At 38.8% G+C, this 16,994-nt stretch overlaps 1 protein-coding gene across 3 annotated transcripts; it reads right to left on the minus strand.

The window, feature by feature from the left end:
* Positions 1-5: 5 nt before the first annotated feature.
* cblc (Cbl proto-oncogene C, E3 ubiquitin protein ligase) lies at positions 6-14,658 on the minus strand. Of its 3 annotated transcripts, none has more exons than XM_020650353.3 (14): positions 14,455-14,658; positions 13,408-14,210; positions 7,357-7,503; positions 7,110-7,266; positions 5,924-6,045; positions 4,696-4,833; positions 4,494-4,581; positions 4,230-4,361; positions 2,381-2,563; positions 1,840-1,992; positions 1,614-1,669; positions 1,242-1,325; positions 1,056-1,111; positions 6-651 (listed from the first exon to the last, which is right to left on the minus strand). In XM_020650353.3, exons 2-14 carry the CDS (start codon positions 13,782-13,784, stop codon positions 518-520), a joined length of 1,827 nt encoding a protein of 608 aa, XP_020506009.2. In that variant the 5' UTR covers positions 13,785-14,210; positions 14,455-14,658; the 3' UTR covers positions 6-517. The 3 variants fall into 3 exon arrangements, with proteins under 3 accessions (XP_020506009.2, XP_020506007.2, XP_020506008.2); XM_020650351.3 differs by having other exon boundaries at positions 1,614-1,672; positions 14,455-14,654; XM_020650352.3 differs by having other exon boundaries at positions 1,614-1,672; positions 2,381-2,560; positions 14,455-14,653.
* Between the last annotated feature and the right edge of the window lie 2,336 nt (positions 14,659-16,994).

Genomic DNA, 16,994 nt, shown 5'->3' on the forward strand with positions numbered 1-16,994 from the left:
AGAAGTTTGAGCTTGTGTAGCTTTCAGGTTTATTAGTTTGATGTTAGAACCATATGAAACTGTTTGTTGGAGTTAAACAGAGGCCTTTGTGTACTCTTACAACTTATTTCATGAACAAACGTATGACATGGTTTCAATTGACAATGTAGAATTCATTCAATAGCTCCATTCCTTTGACTGTTTTGTGACATTTACAAATAAAAACCCTCTTATTCAGTAAATCATTCAATGATAGAGAAGTATTTCAGTGACACAAGGTTCAGAAATCAGTACTGAACCTACTGTGGCGATAATGGCAGTGTGATTATTGGACAGCAGGAGGCCTCACTAAGAATAGTTACTGAGAGTACCACACACTCATCTCGATCTCATCAGTTCAGCAGACACATGGGTATTCGCACATGACACCAAAAACCTACATTTACACTCTCTAAGGACCGATTTGTAGATTTAGGATATCTTTGTCTGCAGATAATTTTCCGTGTTGCACGGAAAGTGGTCCGTGGTTGTTTTTCCGTCAGGAGGACATTGACCTAGTGACGTCTCCCAAACCACACGTGTCTTTTCTGGGCCCTGCTCTCCGTTCCTCCCTCTCTTTTCGTCTTTGTCTCTGTTTGACTGGGCTGGTTGGTCCGAGCCATGCTGCTCCACCTACACACAAACACAGAAAAGAGGTAGCTCTAAAATGTACAGCACGATAAGTGACAAAGTGGTTGAAGACGTTTCTGTTAAAAGGGATACAAGATACATGCTAATGTTCCATAAACTCTGGCTCTGCTGTCAAATACTCATGTTTGATTTTGATTTGAGATAAAATGATTTAAGAAATGCACATATGCATTCAGGCATGATGGGACTAGTACTTCATTTTTGCTTACCAAAACATTTTCAGTTAAATTAACGTTCATATAAGCTGTTCTCAAACTGGAGTAGGCTTTTCCTTAGTGTAATAAAATGTAGTAAAACTTGGGTTGAGTAGACCTTTGTCACAGCAAAAATACTTGCGTCTACAAATGAACAAATGTGACATAAAGTATATTAAAGGGTCTACTTACTGTTGACACCCTTTGCAGAGGAGGAGGAAAGTTTTTCTTCTGTGAGGACTTCAGCACTGTTACCAACAGAATGCAAAGTTAAAGAAAGTTGAATTAGCTGCAATGCAAGAGCAACTGAATGAAGGCTCAGGTGAATAAGCACTGGTTTGTAGCAGAATGTTTCTAAAGGAGACAGCTGCCAATCACCTGTGGGATAAAGATGAAGCCGGAGGAAGCCTCAAACCCACAGAGGTCTCCTCCTCGCTGCTGTGTGACCCCTCTCCCTGAAGCCTGCATTGACACGAGGAAACACGTTTTTTTTATTCACCATAAAACACTAAGCGCAATTAAAGTAATAATAGTAATTAGAGTACAATAGAAAACTAAAACAACAATGACTCAACAATCACGACAGAGTACGTTCTTTTCAGTTGGTTTATGTGCTGATTTGCTTCACTGTTTATGTACAGTGAGTACAAGTCCTAAGTCAGTTGGAGTATTGATACACATACTAGATTGTAGCTCCTCAACTACCGCACAGCCCCCACTGCTCTGTTCTAAATTCTTTGGTTGTCTCACCTGTTAGCATTTGTGTGTTTTTTGTATCCTCTATATGCTTCATTTCCACTGTGAGCCTGCTGAAGAGAGAAGAAGAGTCACAAATATGGTGCAGGCAGGCACTACTCATATCCCCACGAGAAGGTGAGTTGCTGCAGTATTGTGTGCATAAGCTAATATTTCTCAGACTTTAGTGTCATGTTACAACAACATTATGAAAGTAGCTTAAGCGTCGTCAGGAACTTACTGAATGAGCGTGGGAGTGTTTGCCCAGCGTCTTGGTTTCTGACGTCTGCGTTTGACTGGAAGTAGATGCACAGCGTGGGGTAGTGCTGTGCTTAGGGGGCAGGGGTGGAGCTCTAACACTGGAGCTGTAAGCCTGGTCATCCAAACTGGAGAACTGTTCGGAGAAATGTTGGCAGCTGTTTGCTTTTTCACTGGCATACAGTATATTGCTTTTTAGTGGCAGGAGGAGACTTTGAGGATGAGGAAGTAGAAGTAAGAAAAATGTATTCTTCATCCTGATGACTGTCTAAATAAAAGGTTAATGAATGACAAGATTTATTACAAGCAACCTTGGCGGGGGACGTGGAAATTCAGGTTTTACCACAGTAATAAAATTCATCCTTGAGGCATCATGAAGTTTTCCAACAACGTCCAAAGCAATCAATGCAATGCTATTGTGATCTGGTCAAACGTGGCAAACGGACTGACGGAACATCACTGACATGGCTTGCCTGGCTCAAGTTATACCCAACAAATTTGTATGGTAAGGAATGTTTACTCACTTTCCTCAGGGCAGCCATCTCCTTCACCATCAGTTCAATGTCCTCATGGTCATCCTCCTCTGCATCTTCCTCACCCTCCTCCTCCCACTGACCGCTGCCTGGAAGGTACGGCTCGATGAGGACCGACTCTGTTCCTCTGATGTCACAGCGGCAGTAAGGGCAGTTGTGTCCAGCTGACTTCTGCTGGATAATTATCGATGACAGGTCACAGGCAGAGTAATGAAAACACTGTATGAAAGTCAAGTGTCTTTGTCATCCATTGTCTTAGGAAAAACACTGGATGTCTGAAAATAGAAAATACTTAATTCAACAGACACTGTAGATTGCAGTTATCTACTTATGGACACCATAAACGGGTGAACGAGTTGAACACTTGACTTTTTCTTACATGATTTAACTTATTCTTTGATTTTAGGACACATTCTTTTGCTATTCTGTTGATTCCTGTGACCATTAAGAAGTCTGTCCTTTTTTATTGACCTGATCTTTTTAGATTGCTAACCAAATATTTAAATTTGGCCGTCACACCTGCAAAAAGATGAACAATAATTTGTGCAGTACTCCTTGGTCCTACTTCATGTTATACAATGTTGTATCATTTGTATTTAAGATGCTGCATCCTGCTACTCTTCATCAGCTGCAAGTGTATGAACGTCTTTGCTACTTCAGAAATTAAATGCCTTGTATTTTATTCATTGTCGTCTTGTGTTGTAAACCTGAGGAAGAAGTTAAGTTGACTACAATCAAAAATAACTTACAACTTTTCCATTGTGGTCTGACGTCCACAGAGCACATCTAATTTTCTTTTCCTGTCTGACTTTCTCTTTCTGGGTTTCCACCTTTCACTCTCTCTCTCTCTCGCTCTCTCTCTCTCTCTCTCTCTCTCTCTTTCACATCCAAGCATTTTTTTCAAAGTGAATGCGCAGTTTGAGGAAGATGTGAACCTGAGCTCAAACAGGAAGTCTTCAGACAAATATCAGGACTCGCTGCTCTTCAGCTTTATGTAGATTTCAACCTTCTGAATACACAGAGGGCTAGTGGGATTGGTGAATTTAGGAAGGAGGCTTCAGTTTGTAAGTGATTACTTAAATTCTGAATGGATGTCTTCAGTGTAACTAACTAATAGAAGACGGTCAAACATTGTACATAGATTTTATTACCGTTTAAAACGGTTCTTGTGTAATCAAATGTTAAAGAGGTTTTAAAAGTCTACAGCTGTTTTTGTTGCCTGTGGGAACTGGAGAGTTTACACAAATGTTGATTCAACCACTATCTGTGCTGTCTTATACAAATATTTCTCATTTTAGATACTTGTCAAAGAGATAACCTTGTTGAATCTTGTTTGGTTCATATACTGTTGAAGAAAATGTATATTCAAGAAGGTTTACTTCTCAAATTTATTGAAATGTTGCATATCTGATCAAACTGGACATTTAACATTTCAATGATGTTTCAATGAATTGTGCAAAGAGAAACTAAAAATCTATTTTTCTCTTTCTTCAAATGTGCAAGTTATCCATGGAATTAATTTGTGTGGGTTATTTTGTATGACCCAGCATTTAAATATCAATCATATGCTTTGGTAAACTCAGAATAGTGCTGACATCAACTTCAAACCACATAAAAAAACCCACAGCATTGTTAAATCATGTAGGGCCTAGACCAACACACAAAACATGAGGGTGCTGATTTCAAGATTGGCGTACAAAAATAAATCTATTTTAGTCAACCCAGACTGTTTCACTCCACTAAACACAAACTGTTACTGTAAACATCGGTCTTTTTTCAGCATGTCAGTGTAGAGCATTAGCTGGTGTGCTATAGTGAGTATGTGGGCGGGGCTTCATACCTGCCAGCCTATGAGGCAGGGTTTGCACAGGAGATGTCCACAGGGCTGGATACGTGTGTCCTTATCCCTCTCTGCACAGATCTTACACAGCTGGAAGGTGCTGCCAATCTCACAGTAGAGCTCGTACTCCTCCTGTTGGATGTTAAGACAGAGAGGCAATGGGACATCTCAGGATATGATCCATGATTTGTTGTGGTCTCCACCTCAAGGATGCGGGTGGCAGTTTTCTAAATAGATGAGGAGGTACAAAGTGCATCCTCTTACTTCTGTAACTTTGACCTTGCCCTTCTGAGCTGGCTCACTTAAGGTCGTCAGGTCGGGGTTCACATCTCGGCCATCTGGGTACAAGTAGCTGCAAGAACAGACACGCACGGTGCTCAGAGTAACGACACAAACAGAGAGAAAGCAAACCAGTCACCTGTGTGTGTGTGTGTGTGTGTGTGTGTGTGTGTGTATATGTCCTCACCAGCCTTCCTTGAAGCCCTGAATGAGTGCCTGGTAAAGAGGTGTATTCTGGGGGATGGTTTGGACGATGTTACCATCATTGGTCACATGGCCGATAGCCCACTGGCCCATTCTAGTGCAGCTTAGACGAAAGATGTAGCTGGAAAGAAAGAAACCTTTGTACATCAAGACACATTTAAAAATGATATTTCCACTTTTAAGTTCACAAACAACAAACTGGTGTAAAAAAAGGTGTAAAACTAAGGTGTAATTGCTGCCAGTGCATAGAACATTATATGTTGAGGGCACATTAAAACACAGGATCTGATGCAGATGAGTTTCACAGGTTTTTTTCTTTAAGACGGTGTGGATGATTTCATATCAATAAAGCATCCACTTCAGGTCTACTTGGCTCTATTATCAAAAGGTGAATACAAATGGAATATTGCGGTTTTCTTTTGTTCTCTGTTGCAGGCCAAGCTTGGTTTGGAGGTAAAGAGGAAGTAGTAGCTAAGCTTAACTAAAGGATCGGGAGCCTGGTGCGATAGTTCAGGGCTTGTGCGCTTTTCAATTCATCGGTTTGTACGAGCTGCAGTATTCAAACAGTGGACGAATGTATGAAAGGTCGTTGTTTGCTTTTTGTTCCAGGTTATTGATGTGGAAGTAGTAGACCTGAGGGCAGGCTTTTATAGTGTAGGGGGTGTGGCTTGAACAGGTGTGGCAGGGTCAGGTGTGATGATGAAGGTTGGGTGGAGACTTGTGATTTAACACTATAGTTTCTATATTTCTGTTAATTAATTCCTATTCAATTCTTCATATTCTTAGAACAGCTATTAAACATATAATGTAGTCTACTGAATGTCTACAAACTGCATGATGCTCCCTCTAAGTCATTTCATGAAGCTGTTCATAACAAGGTTATGAAAATCTTGAGTTTCATGCTTTACAAAAACATTCAGACAAAACAAAAAAGAAGAGTCAAGATACTTCAAAATAGCATTAAAAAGTTATAAAAGCAACCGCTTGTGTAGTTTTATTTGAAGGTGAAAATAATACACCACAGCTCTTTAAGTTTCAAGAGTGCTGTGGTTCTATGTGGCTTCAAGAGCCTCATATCTTACAACGGAGATTAATTGGCAGTTTCGATGTAACTCCAGGTACTCAACAAACCTCTACAGGGCTATTTTGAGAAATGAGCATTGCATCTCTGAGATGTAAACCAGTCATCTTGTTGCTGTGCTTGTTCTCACCTCCCTGGTCTATGCAGGTAGTGTGACAGACGAGCTACAACCTGGTCATAGGTGAGGAAGGCCATGTAGCCTGGATGGGTCACTGCTAGCTGGTTCCAGTTCCTGATGAGTGATCTCCAGGGCTAAAAAGAGAGAAGACTCAGAATGTGACCTCATAGTTAACATCTTGAAGCATAAAAAGGAATGGTAAAAAATGTAGGCAATAGCTTTATTTGCTATTTTGTATAGAGCTACAGAGATAGAGATCTCAATGTCAAATATGAAGCTATACCAGGACCTAGCTAGTGTAGCTATGCAAAAAGAGTTTTTCTTTTTATATCTATTTATATCTGCACCTTATTTTTTTATGTAAATACTTGCTGCTGTTTTTATCCTGCACTACAACGAGCCAAATGCAACGAAATATCGTTCTTAAGTCTAAGTCTAAGATAGATAAATAAAACAGGAAATACATCTGAAGGTAGAAATTCACCTAAAGGCACCATCTTAGCTCACTTACAAACACTTGACCACTCTTACATAAAACTGCAGAGTGAGAACAACAGGTTGTGGTTCATGGGCAACAACGTGCTTGACTATGCCTTGGCAGGGTGCTGTGACTTCCTGCAGTCTTGTTATTACTGAAAGGGAGATTTAAGGAAGTCAGTGTGCCAAGCAAAGAAATAAACTGGCCTCTAAAACCTGGTTAAACTACAACTTTGATGTTTTTTACTCTTCTGATTGAAAAGCAACATTATTATTTGAAGTTTTAAAGTTTCTTTTAGGAGGTATATTGGTCTTTATGGACAGAGTAAGAATAGCTCCAGTTTTAATGCTAAGCTAGGCTAACAGAGTGCTGGATATATATATATATATATATATATATATATATATATATATATATATACTATTTAGTATTCAATGTATTTATAAGAAAAGTCTCCATCTGTTAATCATAAAGGAACTACACAAATTAGCCAATGAGTAAAAGGTGTTTCATTTTAGTGGACAAGAAATTAAAAGAGGGGACACGGTGCGGCAGGAAATGAAGACCAAGGCAGCAAGGCAGTGGAAAAAAAAAGAAAAACAGGCTATTGAAACGTATGTGTTAGAAAGTTTGGAAAGTTTGAGTAGCACAGGAACATCTTCAAACCGTGTTCAAGCACAGAATTCAGGCTTAAAAGTCGATGGAAAATATTCCCCTTACCTGAAACAGTCTAGTGAAGATGTCGAACTCAAACACAGAGATGTGGTCGTTACAGGTGAGATCTATCGTTGACTTCAGAGCCATGGACTCCATACCCTCTTCAAATGCATGCACAGCCTGCAGCATCTCTTTGAAACTATTCCACGGCACGATACACCTATCAAGACCGTTATGTAGTGAATGAGGACACATAGAAAAACACCAACAAGAATTGAAGAGTCACGGAACATTTTGTTTATACACTTACTTGTTTCCAAACGAATCCCGCCAAAACTCCTCGGCCTCTGTCTTGGTCAACCTGAAGGTGTCCCCCTGAAATCCGCCCCCTGGAAACATGGCCTTCAGCTCCCAGAGGATGTGACTGAACAGCAAAGACAGTTTGGTGAAGTTCCTCCTGAGAAGGAAAAACACACACAGAGCAGACTCTCAGTTTAGGGTTTCAGAAATATAAACATGAATGTTAAGGAAATGCTCTGACATGTAGATGTTTTCTGGTCCTGTTGTTTAACTCAAATACACAATTTGATGATGATGGTGCAAAAAACACACCACCCCCCCCCCCCCCCCCCCCCCAAACAAAATCCTTAGCTGATCAAAAATCTGAGTCATCTCTTTGTGTTATTCTGAAAGGTTACACAAAAAAGTATTCTAGTCATATCCTTTGTTCATTTTTATCAACACCACACCTTGTGGTTTTGCATTCTATTTGTAACTCTATTTTTTTGTTTGTGAAGCGTTTACATAATTGAATATCCTCTGGTTTAGAGCTAGGACTCCAGCCTGGAGTTCACACCAGTGTCAGATCATGGGTGTCTAACTACACAGGCGTGCTCTGCAATGACAGCTGGAGTTAAGACTTTAAGAGTTGGCTGTACATTGATTGTGCAATGTGGAGGAAAGATAAAAAAAAAAAAAAGGTAACATTTCACAACCCTTTGTTGTTAGGGGAACAATTACTATGACTGCAATGTAACAGTTAAAACACTAATCTATGAAACGTTGGTGACACTTTCCATAGACACACACACACACACACGCACACACACACACACACACAAAAAGACACAACAGGTAGTCCAGCTAGCAAACAGGATGCTCTCTTCTCAGTGCCTGTCTGTAAAACCACAAAATGTTCCAGTGGCTAGTGTGACACTTCAGGCTAGTGTTGAAGATTATTTACTCTGTCTCTCTAAGCTCTTCTGGAGTCAGGTTACAGGTTACACTTTTATTATTTTGTTTTTGCACATTTGTTGACTCTTTACTGAACACACAAACGGTTAAGTACTAAACATGCAGCTCAGTGCAAACAGTCAGCACAAACTCATTTTATTTCTAGTCTAATTTTATCTTTAATTATCTTACAAGTTTTTTAACGTTCTTTTTTTTTTTTTCATATGGAGACACTGAGCTGATTGATAATATATCTCTGATATATTTGATCCATGAGTTCAACTACAGGGAATATGCTTTAAACTTCGTCCAGTTTTAGAGAAGAACTATCAAAAAATAGGTGATTAAGAGCATCTTTCGTACTCCACCTTTACGTTAATCAATTTAATATATAAGATATAATACTGCAATACACTGAAATGTATCAAACATCGGTATTTTTCTAATTCAAAATAAATAAATTGCAGTAAAACAGCAGTTATAATATAAAAGAATATAAACGTCTGCTATACATCTGATTACTGAAGAACCTAAAAGGTCTGATTTGGGGCATTCTTCTTCACTCATCACCTCTTTGAAAGACGTTTGAATGCATCTCTGAAAATCTTCAGTACACTTGTAAAGGCCTCATCAGTCGTCACAGGGACGTGTGATTGTGTGGGTGACGGTCAGAGAGTTTCCATCTCAACAAGTGAAATAAGAAGCGTAAACAGTAAACCTGCACAAAGCCCTTTATCTTATAAGTTCCTTAGAGAACCTGCTGCCTTATTTGAACTTCGATCGTGTCTGTTTTTGTTCTGTTGTCATAATGTCTGCTGCACTTTTCAGTTCTTTTATGTCTATTTTACAGTGGTGTTGTATCATGTTATTTCCTAAAAGCTTAATCAGGGACAAGTAAGGCAAGTAAGCCATGATTAGAAGTAAAAAGAAACATTGCATCTATTGCACTTTGATGAGATGTAATAAGGCCTATATGCACTGACCTGACACAAACTGATGAATAAATAAATATGTATAATAAATATGTTGTGCTTTTAAGTGTGGTTTATGTTTTAATGTGCCACCTTGATTCAATTTCAAAGACACATTTCTGCTTTTGCTTACAGAACTAGACAACAAATTATTTTCTATTGTAAACACACCATTGTGCTAAGATACTGTAAGTGTGTCACATTACCATTAATGCTAAATGTTGAATATTGTCCAATCGCAAACAAAAACACAAGTTTGTCATCATCATCATCATCATCATCATCATCTTCAGTGAACTAAAAGGGGCTGAAGGTGAAATGCTGTGTTTGTTTTTTTCTTTTCAAATGTTCAAAAAAGCATAAATTAAGGGCGGCCATATTTGAACACCTTCACTCTGCTAGCAGAAATACAAGAACTTTTTTTTACAACCATTTATCACACAACAAACGTGATGATTTATCTTCTTCTGAAATATCTGGACCCAGAATCTAAGAGTGTGAGCAACGTTGTGCTAAAATAGTCTAATTTCAAGAAAGTTCTGCATCCTCAATTCTGCTGAAATACATCTTTTCTTAAGGAGACATGGTGGCATTACATTTCAAGTGAAATTTCTAACATCTTAGACAATGACGAGCAAACTTTCAACACAGAACTTTGATCAAATATTTGTCAGTTTCAAAATGCCAAACTGTTCTGAGTCATGGTATTTTCAGTGAAGCGTATTACTTTGCAAAAATATTAGGCGGAACTTTCCTAATTCCTTTTACACAGATGATTAGATAAGTTACGCATGATGTTTTTCTTCACGGTTCTAGCTGCATGTTCTAAAGAGTTTGCTCATTTGCATGGGCTTTTTGAATTCCGATCAGTGAAGGTCAACGTTATCAGCGTGTCAGACAATAATCTTGTAATCTTGTTTCCGTCAGATTTCAGTTCCGTTTTTTAACCAGGATGAAATGTAACTTCCATACAAAGAAGACATCATATACAGACTATCAAAAATATATCTGGTTCTGTGGAACAAACAAACAAGAGGGACGGGACATTTGAAAAGACACAAAAGAGGATATTTAAACTATCTGACTCAACATCTAAACCTTTTGACGTAAAACAATGAGATCATTTTCCACATGACTGCCCATGCAGGCCCGGCTGCGGTGACAGGGCCATCTGTTATTTTCAGTGTGCAGAGATCACGTAAGAAATGTTGAAAGATTGCTTCTCTGATTTTCAGATTCCTCTGAAATAAAATATTTGATAAAGCTGATGTCTATAGTGCAACTATTTGCAAAACACTTACTGTATGTTAGAGGGTCTTACTGTATCTGCACGAGCCACATTGTAGCAGAGACACACTGAACGGGGCTGCTGATGTGACTGAGATAAGAGGAGTAGCACAATATTACAGAGTAAGCGTATTGATATCCATTAATTTAACACAATTGTAACTGTTTGGACAATTTACAAATGTGAAGTTTATAGATCAAGAACTAAAATATCAGTTTGTGAGGTTTAAATTACAATTTGGCAAAAGGAGGCAGGTATAAAGACAAGTAGATAGCTGGATCAATGGGTATGAGAGGTACCGGTAGAGGTACCACACAAGGGGATCGGCATGCCAGCGCTCATCTTTGTCATGTACTGAACGGTTTGTTGTCTCTGACATACACCGTCTGTTGTTTGTCTGTAATTGTATGCATGCTCTGGTTGGACCGTGGAACCTTATAACTATTTGGGATAAATAAAGTTTAAGTCTAAGATTTTATAGATTGATGGATGGTATGATAATCAGTTCTATATATTTATATATTTGATGAATAGATGCGTTTGATAGCTTGATATCTAAAGGGCAGTGTCTTCTTTTTTTTTTTTTTTACCTTTTTTCCAGAATTACAATAAATAGCTGTAAATAGCTGTATATGGTTAGCTAATTATAGTCCTATATATCGGGGTTTGTTTTTTCACCGGTGATATATAAACGTATGCATATTGATATTAATTGTTCTCTTTGTAGGCATATCAACTGCGTGTATTAACGATATCTGAATCACAAAATACACTTTCAAGTCTGAGGACGAGCACATTGACATCAAACGGGAGCTTCTTGTGTCATGATGCTGCCATGGTTGAAACATCTTGTCTTTATCTATTCATGTTTTTTAGATCCAGCACTCACTGAGGGATGTGCATGGCTTTTTGGATTCTGGATTTTTCAGTGTCGTCTTTTTGGACAAATAGCTTGTGGTGATCCTGGTGAAAAATCAGAAAATGTAAATTAAGATTTATCTACACTGACATGCAGGTCGTTGCTGCCATTTGTAACAGTACAGCTTTGTTTTGTACTTTTAACCACATCTTGCATTTTCTGACCCTCCTGTATACTGAACAGTGTGGGGATACAATAAAGCCAAGCTGCTGAGTGCTCTTCCACATTCGGGCCATATGAGGTTTAGAAGATAGAGTTAAATAAGAGCAGAGTATCTCTATGCAGCCCCTGTGGATACATGCAAATGGAAAAACATGAAGAAAATGTTCCAAGGCCTGACTGTTCCTCCGCAGAGCTTCTCACATACTGACGTTGTAATTGCTTTTGCCAAGTTCCCCGACATTAGCATCACAAAGATGCAAGTTTGGCCCCTTTTCCAGCATCGTCATTAGTAGTCCGAACAGAAGCGGTGGACGCAGCCCAAACTCCAAATAAAACAGTCACTCATTTCTAGCTTTTCCAAAATATCCACTTTAGCCAAACAACAAACTGATCGAAAAAGCACTTTGTCCCCTCAGTGGCAGAATGTAAGGTCTACATTTGACCTATGGGAATCTATGAAACCACTGAAGGAATACAATAACAAGTAATTTACTTCAGTATTCTTCAGTATTCATGAGGGAGTCACAGCCTCTATACTAACAGTATGTTTTCAAGCATGCAAAAGTAGAGAAGACTATTTTTGGATTCTTGAACTTTTTGAAGCACTTGAGCTGAGAAGAGCTCTGTTCTCATGGTACTGCGTAAAGATTTGAGGGATGTGTGTCCTTTTTGTGACCTGGGAGTTTATTTGTCTTAAAGAAGGTCAGGTCACAGTGAAGGATTCATGTGGAAAAAGATTTTAGATCAGGATCCCTGTTCTCAAATGCTTGTATTCCTTAATAGTTTGACACCAGTATACATGCTGATAGTTTGGGATTTTTCTGTTCAAGTTGTGTGGTCTTTGATATTATTTAAATGGAATTCAATTTGTTGTGCCTTTAATGCAAAAGTTACCTCGTGTCCTCTGGATAAGCAACTCGTAGGAACACTTGGACAAAAAAAACCGTAAAGAATGTAGATAATATAAGATTTACTTTAATGACCCTGTCAGAAAATTCATTTTTGACACCATCCAGAAATTCTCCATGTAATAAAATACACTGTTTGAAGGGATGATATGGAACAAAATGTAATTTATTTTATAATGGTTAATTCTGTGAGAAGATAACGGTACGCAGTTTGATTTTAAATGTTCACTGAAGTGTGTCGGCAAACATCTGTTATCCGATATCTCAAAACCTTTCTTATTTAAAAAATGAGAAAATATCTGTTATGATATATTAAGTAATAAATGTTGAAATTAATTATTTTTTAAATGTGGGGAAAAACAAGATCAAAGTGTATTCAGAGTATGGAGAAAAAGATGTGTGTCATGTCTCGCTTTTCACGTCGCAGAAATAAAAAGATAATAAAATACAATAAAAACAACAAAAAAAACACATCGATTTCTCATGTTTAATGAGCCAACTTGAACACGAGGCGTTAGATGGATGACTGAAAAGATTTGATGTCGATACTGATGCTTTGAAGTTTTTCTTTCAGGCAACTTGTAAATTCTTTATTCTTGTAGTCGATTTGTTCTCCAAAATGTGAAAGAGTCAATATTTAGTGATTTCTTAGGTCGTTTTGAAAAAGACAAGAGTGAAAGGATGTTATCATGACTGGATAGATAAGGGTTCTATAACCCTTTTAAAGTGAAATGTTTGGTATGTTAGAATGTAAGGCATCGAGAAAAGATGCTCAAATCGGCTTGGAATATCTTTGAAGTAATTTTAAAAACTGCACTGCCTCACAAACCTTTGCTTAGTCTTGTGAGTGGATGCATATGTCACCTACAGGCCCTCTTACCTGTAGCTGGACGTCTCTTCAAATATCTTCTCCCGTCCCTCTTTAAAAAGCAGCACGGCCCTGTCCGTCTTATCCAGCAGGTTTCTGACATGGACCCTCAAATATATGGCCTCGTCTCCCCGGGGCACCTGTCCGCCTGCGGCCCTGGAGCCTCTGTAGGGCTCCCAAACCTGCATGAGTAGCTTTGATGTTTCTGAAACCAGATCAGGTAGGTATGGTGGACTGCTCCTCAGACCGAGCCGAGGGTTAGTGCACAGCTCGTGGAGTTTATCCAATCTTTTTAGGGCCTTGTCCACCAGCCGTCGGTCTCCACTTGTAGGGAGCTGAAAGCTGGATTTAGGGCTTCTGGACGTTCCTGAACCTGCAGCCGCCATCATTTCCTTGTTGAGTGTTTGAAAGTGATGTGGATCAAAATATACCCTTAAATGTCAGGCTGTTTGCATGTGTGGGGGCGTTACAATAAATAATAATGATTCTTCTGTCCCCAAGAGAATTGAAAAATCAGTTTTTGTACGCGTGAGCAGAAACAGGAGGAGCTATTGTGGTAAGCTCAAGTTTTTAAGTGTTTACACTCGTATTTATGGACCTTCAAGTGATTTCTGTGAGTTCCCAGCTTTATTTGAAAAGCACACATCTTAGCCTCTTCACTCAGCATCCAGTCTTGATCCATATCAATCCATCAGCATCCAACAACGGACAGCATGTTCAGGTACAGCATCACAAAAAAATGTACACAAAGCTAGGCATTTCCTCCCGAAACTGCCAATCCTGTCTGCTCAGTTCTTCTTAGTCCTTGTCCAGATCTTCCAAAAAAAAGTCATAAAAAACAAAGTGTGTTAAACACTGGCTGTTAGCAGATTTACTCCACAATAAACACAAGAGGAAACCTTAAGTAAGAGCGAACTGAAAGCAAAGTAAGGGAGTGTTTAAAATGGACTGAACGCCTGAAACTGATTCAACTTTTACCATCCCACTCCCCTCCTTTCTCTCTCCACCCCTACTCTTTCAGCCTTTTAGCCCTCATATTAAGCACAATGCTCTGCTTACCAGTATTCATATCAGAAGCACAGCTGTTCCACATCTCAGGGTCAAAGGAGCCGAGCTGAACACAGCGGAAACATGTTCTCTGTCATTGGCTCCCTCCTCTCTGTGTCTCTTTTTTGATGTCACCTTTGCTCTCTCTCTCTCTCTCTCTCTCTCTCTCTCTCTCTCTCTCTCTCTCTCTCTCTCTCTCTCTTTGTTTCTTCTTGGTGCACCCTTTGATTGGTTTCCTGGTTGCAGTCAGCTTAACAGGTTTGTTTTCTCTGCTCTATTGCTCAGGCAGGCAGAGAGAGAGAGAGAGAGAGAGAGAGAGAGAGAGAGAGAGAGAGAGAGAGAGAGAAAGAGAGAAAGAGAAAGAGAGAGAGCGAGAGAGAGAGAGAGAGAGAAAGAGAAAGAGAGAGAGAGAGAGAGAGAGAAAGAGAGAGAGAGAAAGAGACAAAGAGAGAGAGAGAGAGAGAGCGAGAGAGAGAAAGAGAGAGAGAGGGGTGTGAACCTAAACTAAACATTACCTTAGAAGCATTGTGTAGAACTGGACTAGCACTTAGTTTTTAGACAGTAAGATCACTAAGAAACAGGTTAGGTTAGAAACAGTAAGTTAGTACTTAGGTCAAACTTTGACTATTAAATTATCATTCAAGATTCAACATTAGTATTTGTCACACGCTCATACAGATGTGAATATAAGATTACAAAATAAATACATCTTTATCATGATATTTAATGTTCAAATACTTAACTACTGAGAAACCTATTTGGGATCCCATCAATGCTGGGCTTAGCAATGGCAGCATGTGACTCAGTGGTGGAGTCAGTCCTCTCTCAACAGGAAGTTTAGGGGCTCGATCGCATGATATATGTGTCCCTTTGGTCCCTTCACATAGCCTAGCAGCATCTGCCATCATTGGTGAATGGGTGTGAATGTGTAGGTGTGAATGTCTCAATGAGGCATGCCCTCATTTTCAATGTGCACAAACAGAATAAATACAAAGAATGGCAACAACACAATCCAAAACAGTTAAGCCTACATACCAAGGCAGAGTTGTTTAAAATCACAGTTTAAAATGTACCCATAGGAACAAGTGTGTTCGAATGTGTGTTGCAAAGAGTTAATTAAAGTGCATTTTCTTTAGAGCAGCAAAGTAATATCAAAAGTTGTCTGAGGGCACTTTTATTAAAGAGCCTAACAGTAGGCTACTTTTTAAAGATTTAGACTCGGCTAACATGTACTTTGTTATGACACTTTAAGATCTGAACTGTATAAATGTAAATCTGATTTCTCTTCTTCTGTATGGGTCCATTAGCTAACTTCAGGTGCCCTCTTTTTTACTTTCTGTCTGTTCCCGTCACCTTGTTTTTAAACAGTCCTGCTGTCACTGGGGTATGTGTTCATGAGCCTTCAGGTAATACTATAACTTTTTAGCGCCATCATCAGGAAAAAATTGTGACTTGACCAATGTTTGTGTTGCGACGAATTACCTGCAAACCGGATGTCAAGACCAATATTAAATATCTATAACTTTTTAAAGAAATAAAAGTGATTGCCCATTAGCTGCCAGTTAACCGAAGCTCGCACCCTTTAGCCTACTTGGCAAAAAGGAAGACAAAATAACACCAATAAAACCTTTATTTCATCCAGATGCTACATACTTTTAATAACTGAGTTGACTGAATAAATAACAGTGTAGGCTATGTGGTATAGTTTCACATATTTTAGAGCTTGTTGCCTATAAGGTGATACACAATACCAGGTGTTTTAATGAATGATCTATTTATTATTACCCTGAGTATAAGAATACATTTCTAATGAATATCCGTAGCTACTGTATTGAGCAGCTCATGGTAAGCAGCACCAACACTTCTGTTGAACATCCACAAGAGGGAGACATTAACTCATTCACTGCCCAGTCAGGTTAGTGTTATTACTGAAATACAGCATTATTAGCCCACAGCTACGGTACACTATTTAATCTCAAATTTTAGCCTAATTTGTCTTAACCGAAGGGCCCACTTGTCCTATTAAAATAGTTTCAAATTTGAAAACTACAAAAATGTTGCACGTTTTCCCTGTGTTGGTAATGCTTCAAAAACAGTCCCCAACACGTGCTGGAGATGACAAATGTCATGTGATCCATCTATTGAGCGGCCAATCTGAGAGCACGTGTAGGCCAATTTCACAAATGTATTTCTTTCAGATTTTGTCATATCTGACTTTTGAAACGTTTGAAAGTTTGGTTGCAGCTTTTCTCTTCTGGCACAAGGGGTCCTCATTTCATTGGTTTGCATCTGTCTACCCTGATTTGTGAGATCTGCCACTATTTTGCATTTTATCATGCAGCATTGTCTTTAAAAAATCAGACTCTAAATATTGAGGTGTTATTAGGTGTATTTTGTTTTCTTACATATGTGTGCTCTTATACATCATTTATTGTCTCTTTTATTATAAGCCCTGTAAAGTGAATGTGCATAGGGTGGTCGTGTAAGATGAAGGCCAATGTGTTTCTAAAAACATGATATCAAATGTCAGAGGAGATCATAATGGTTGAGTG

The sequence above is a fragment of the Labrus bergylta genome, chromosome 8, assembly GCF_963930695.1.
Source record: "Labrus bergylta chromosome 8, fLabBer1.1, whole genome shotgun sequence".
NCBI lineage: Eukaryota > Metazoa > Chordata > Actinopteri > Labriformes > Labridae > Labrus > Labrus bergylta.

What these genes read in the sequence shown, in the direction of transcription:
- cblc (XM_020650351.3), bottom strand. Translation starts at nt 13,784, where the DNA reads ATGATGGCGGCTGCAGGTTCAGGAACGTCCAGAAGCCCTAAATCCAGC. An exon ending in TCTTCACTAGACTGTTTCAG is followed by an intron (nt 6,046 to 7,109) that starts GTAAGGGGAATA and finishes CTCTCTTTTTAG; the next exon opens with CCCTGGAGATCACTCATCAG. An exon ending in AACACTCCCACGCTCATTCA is followed by an intron (nt 1,673 to 1,839) that starts GTAAGTTCCTGA and finishes TTCTCTCTTCAG; the next exon opens with CAGGCTCACAGTGGAAATGA.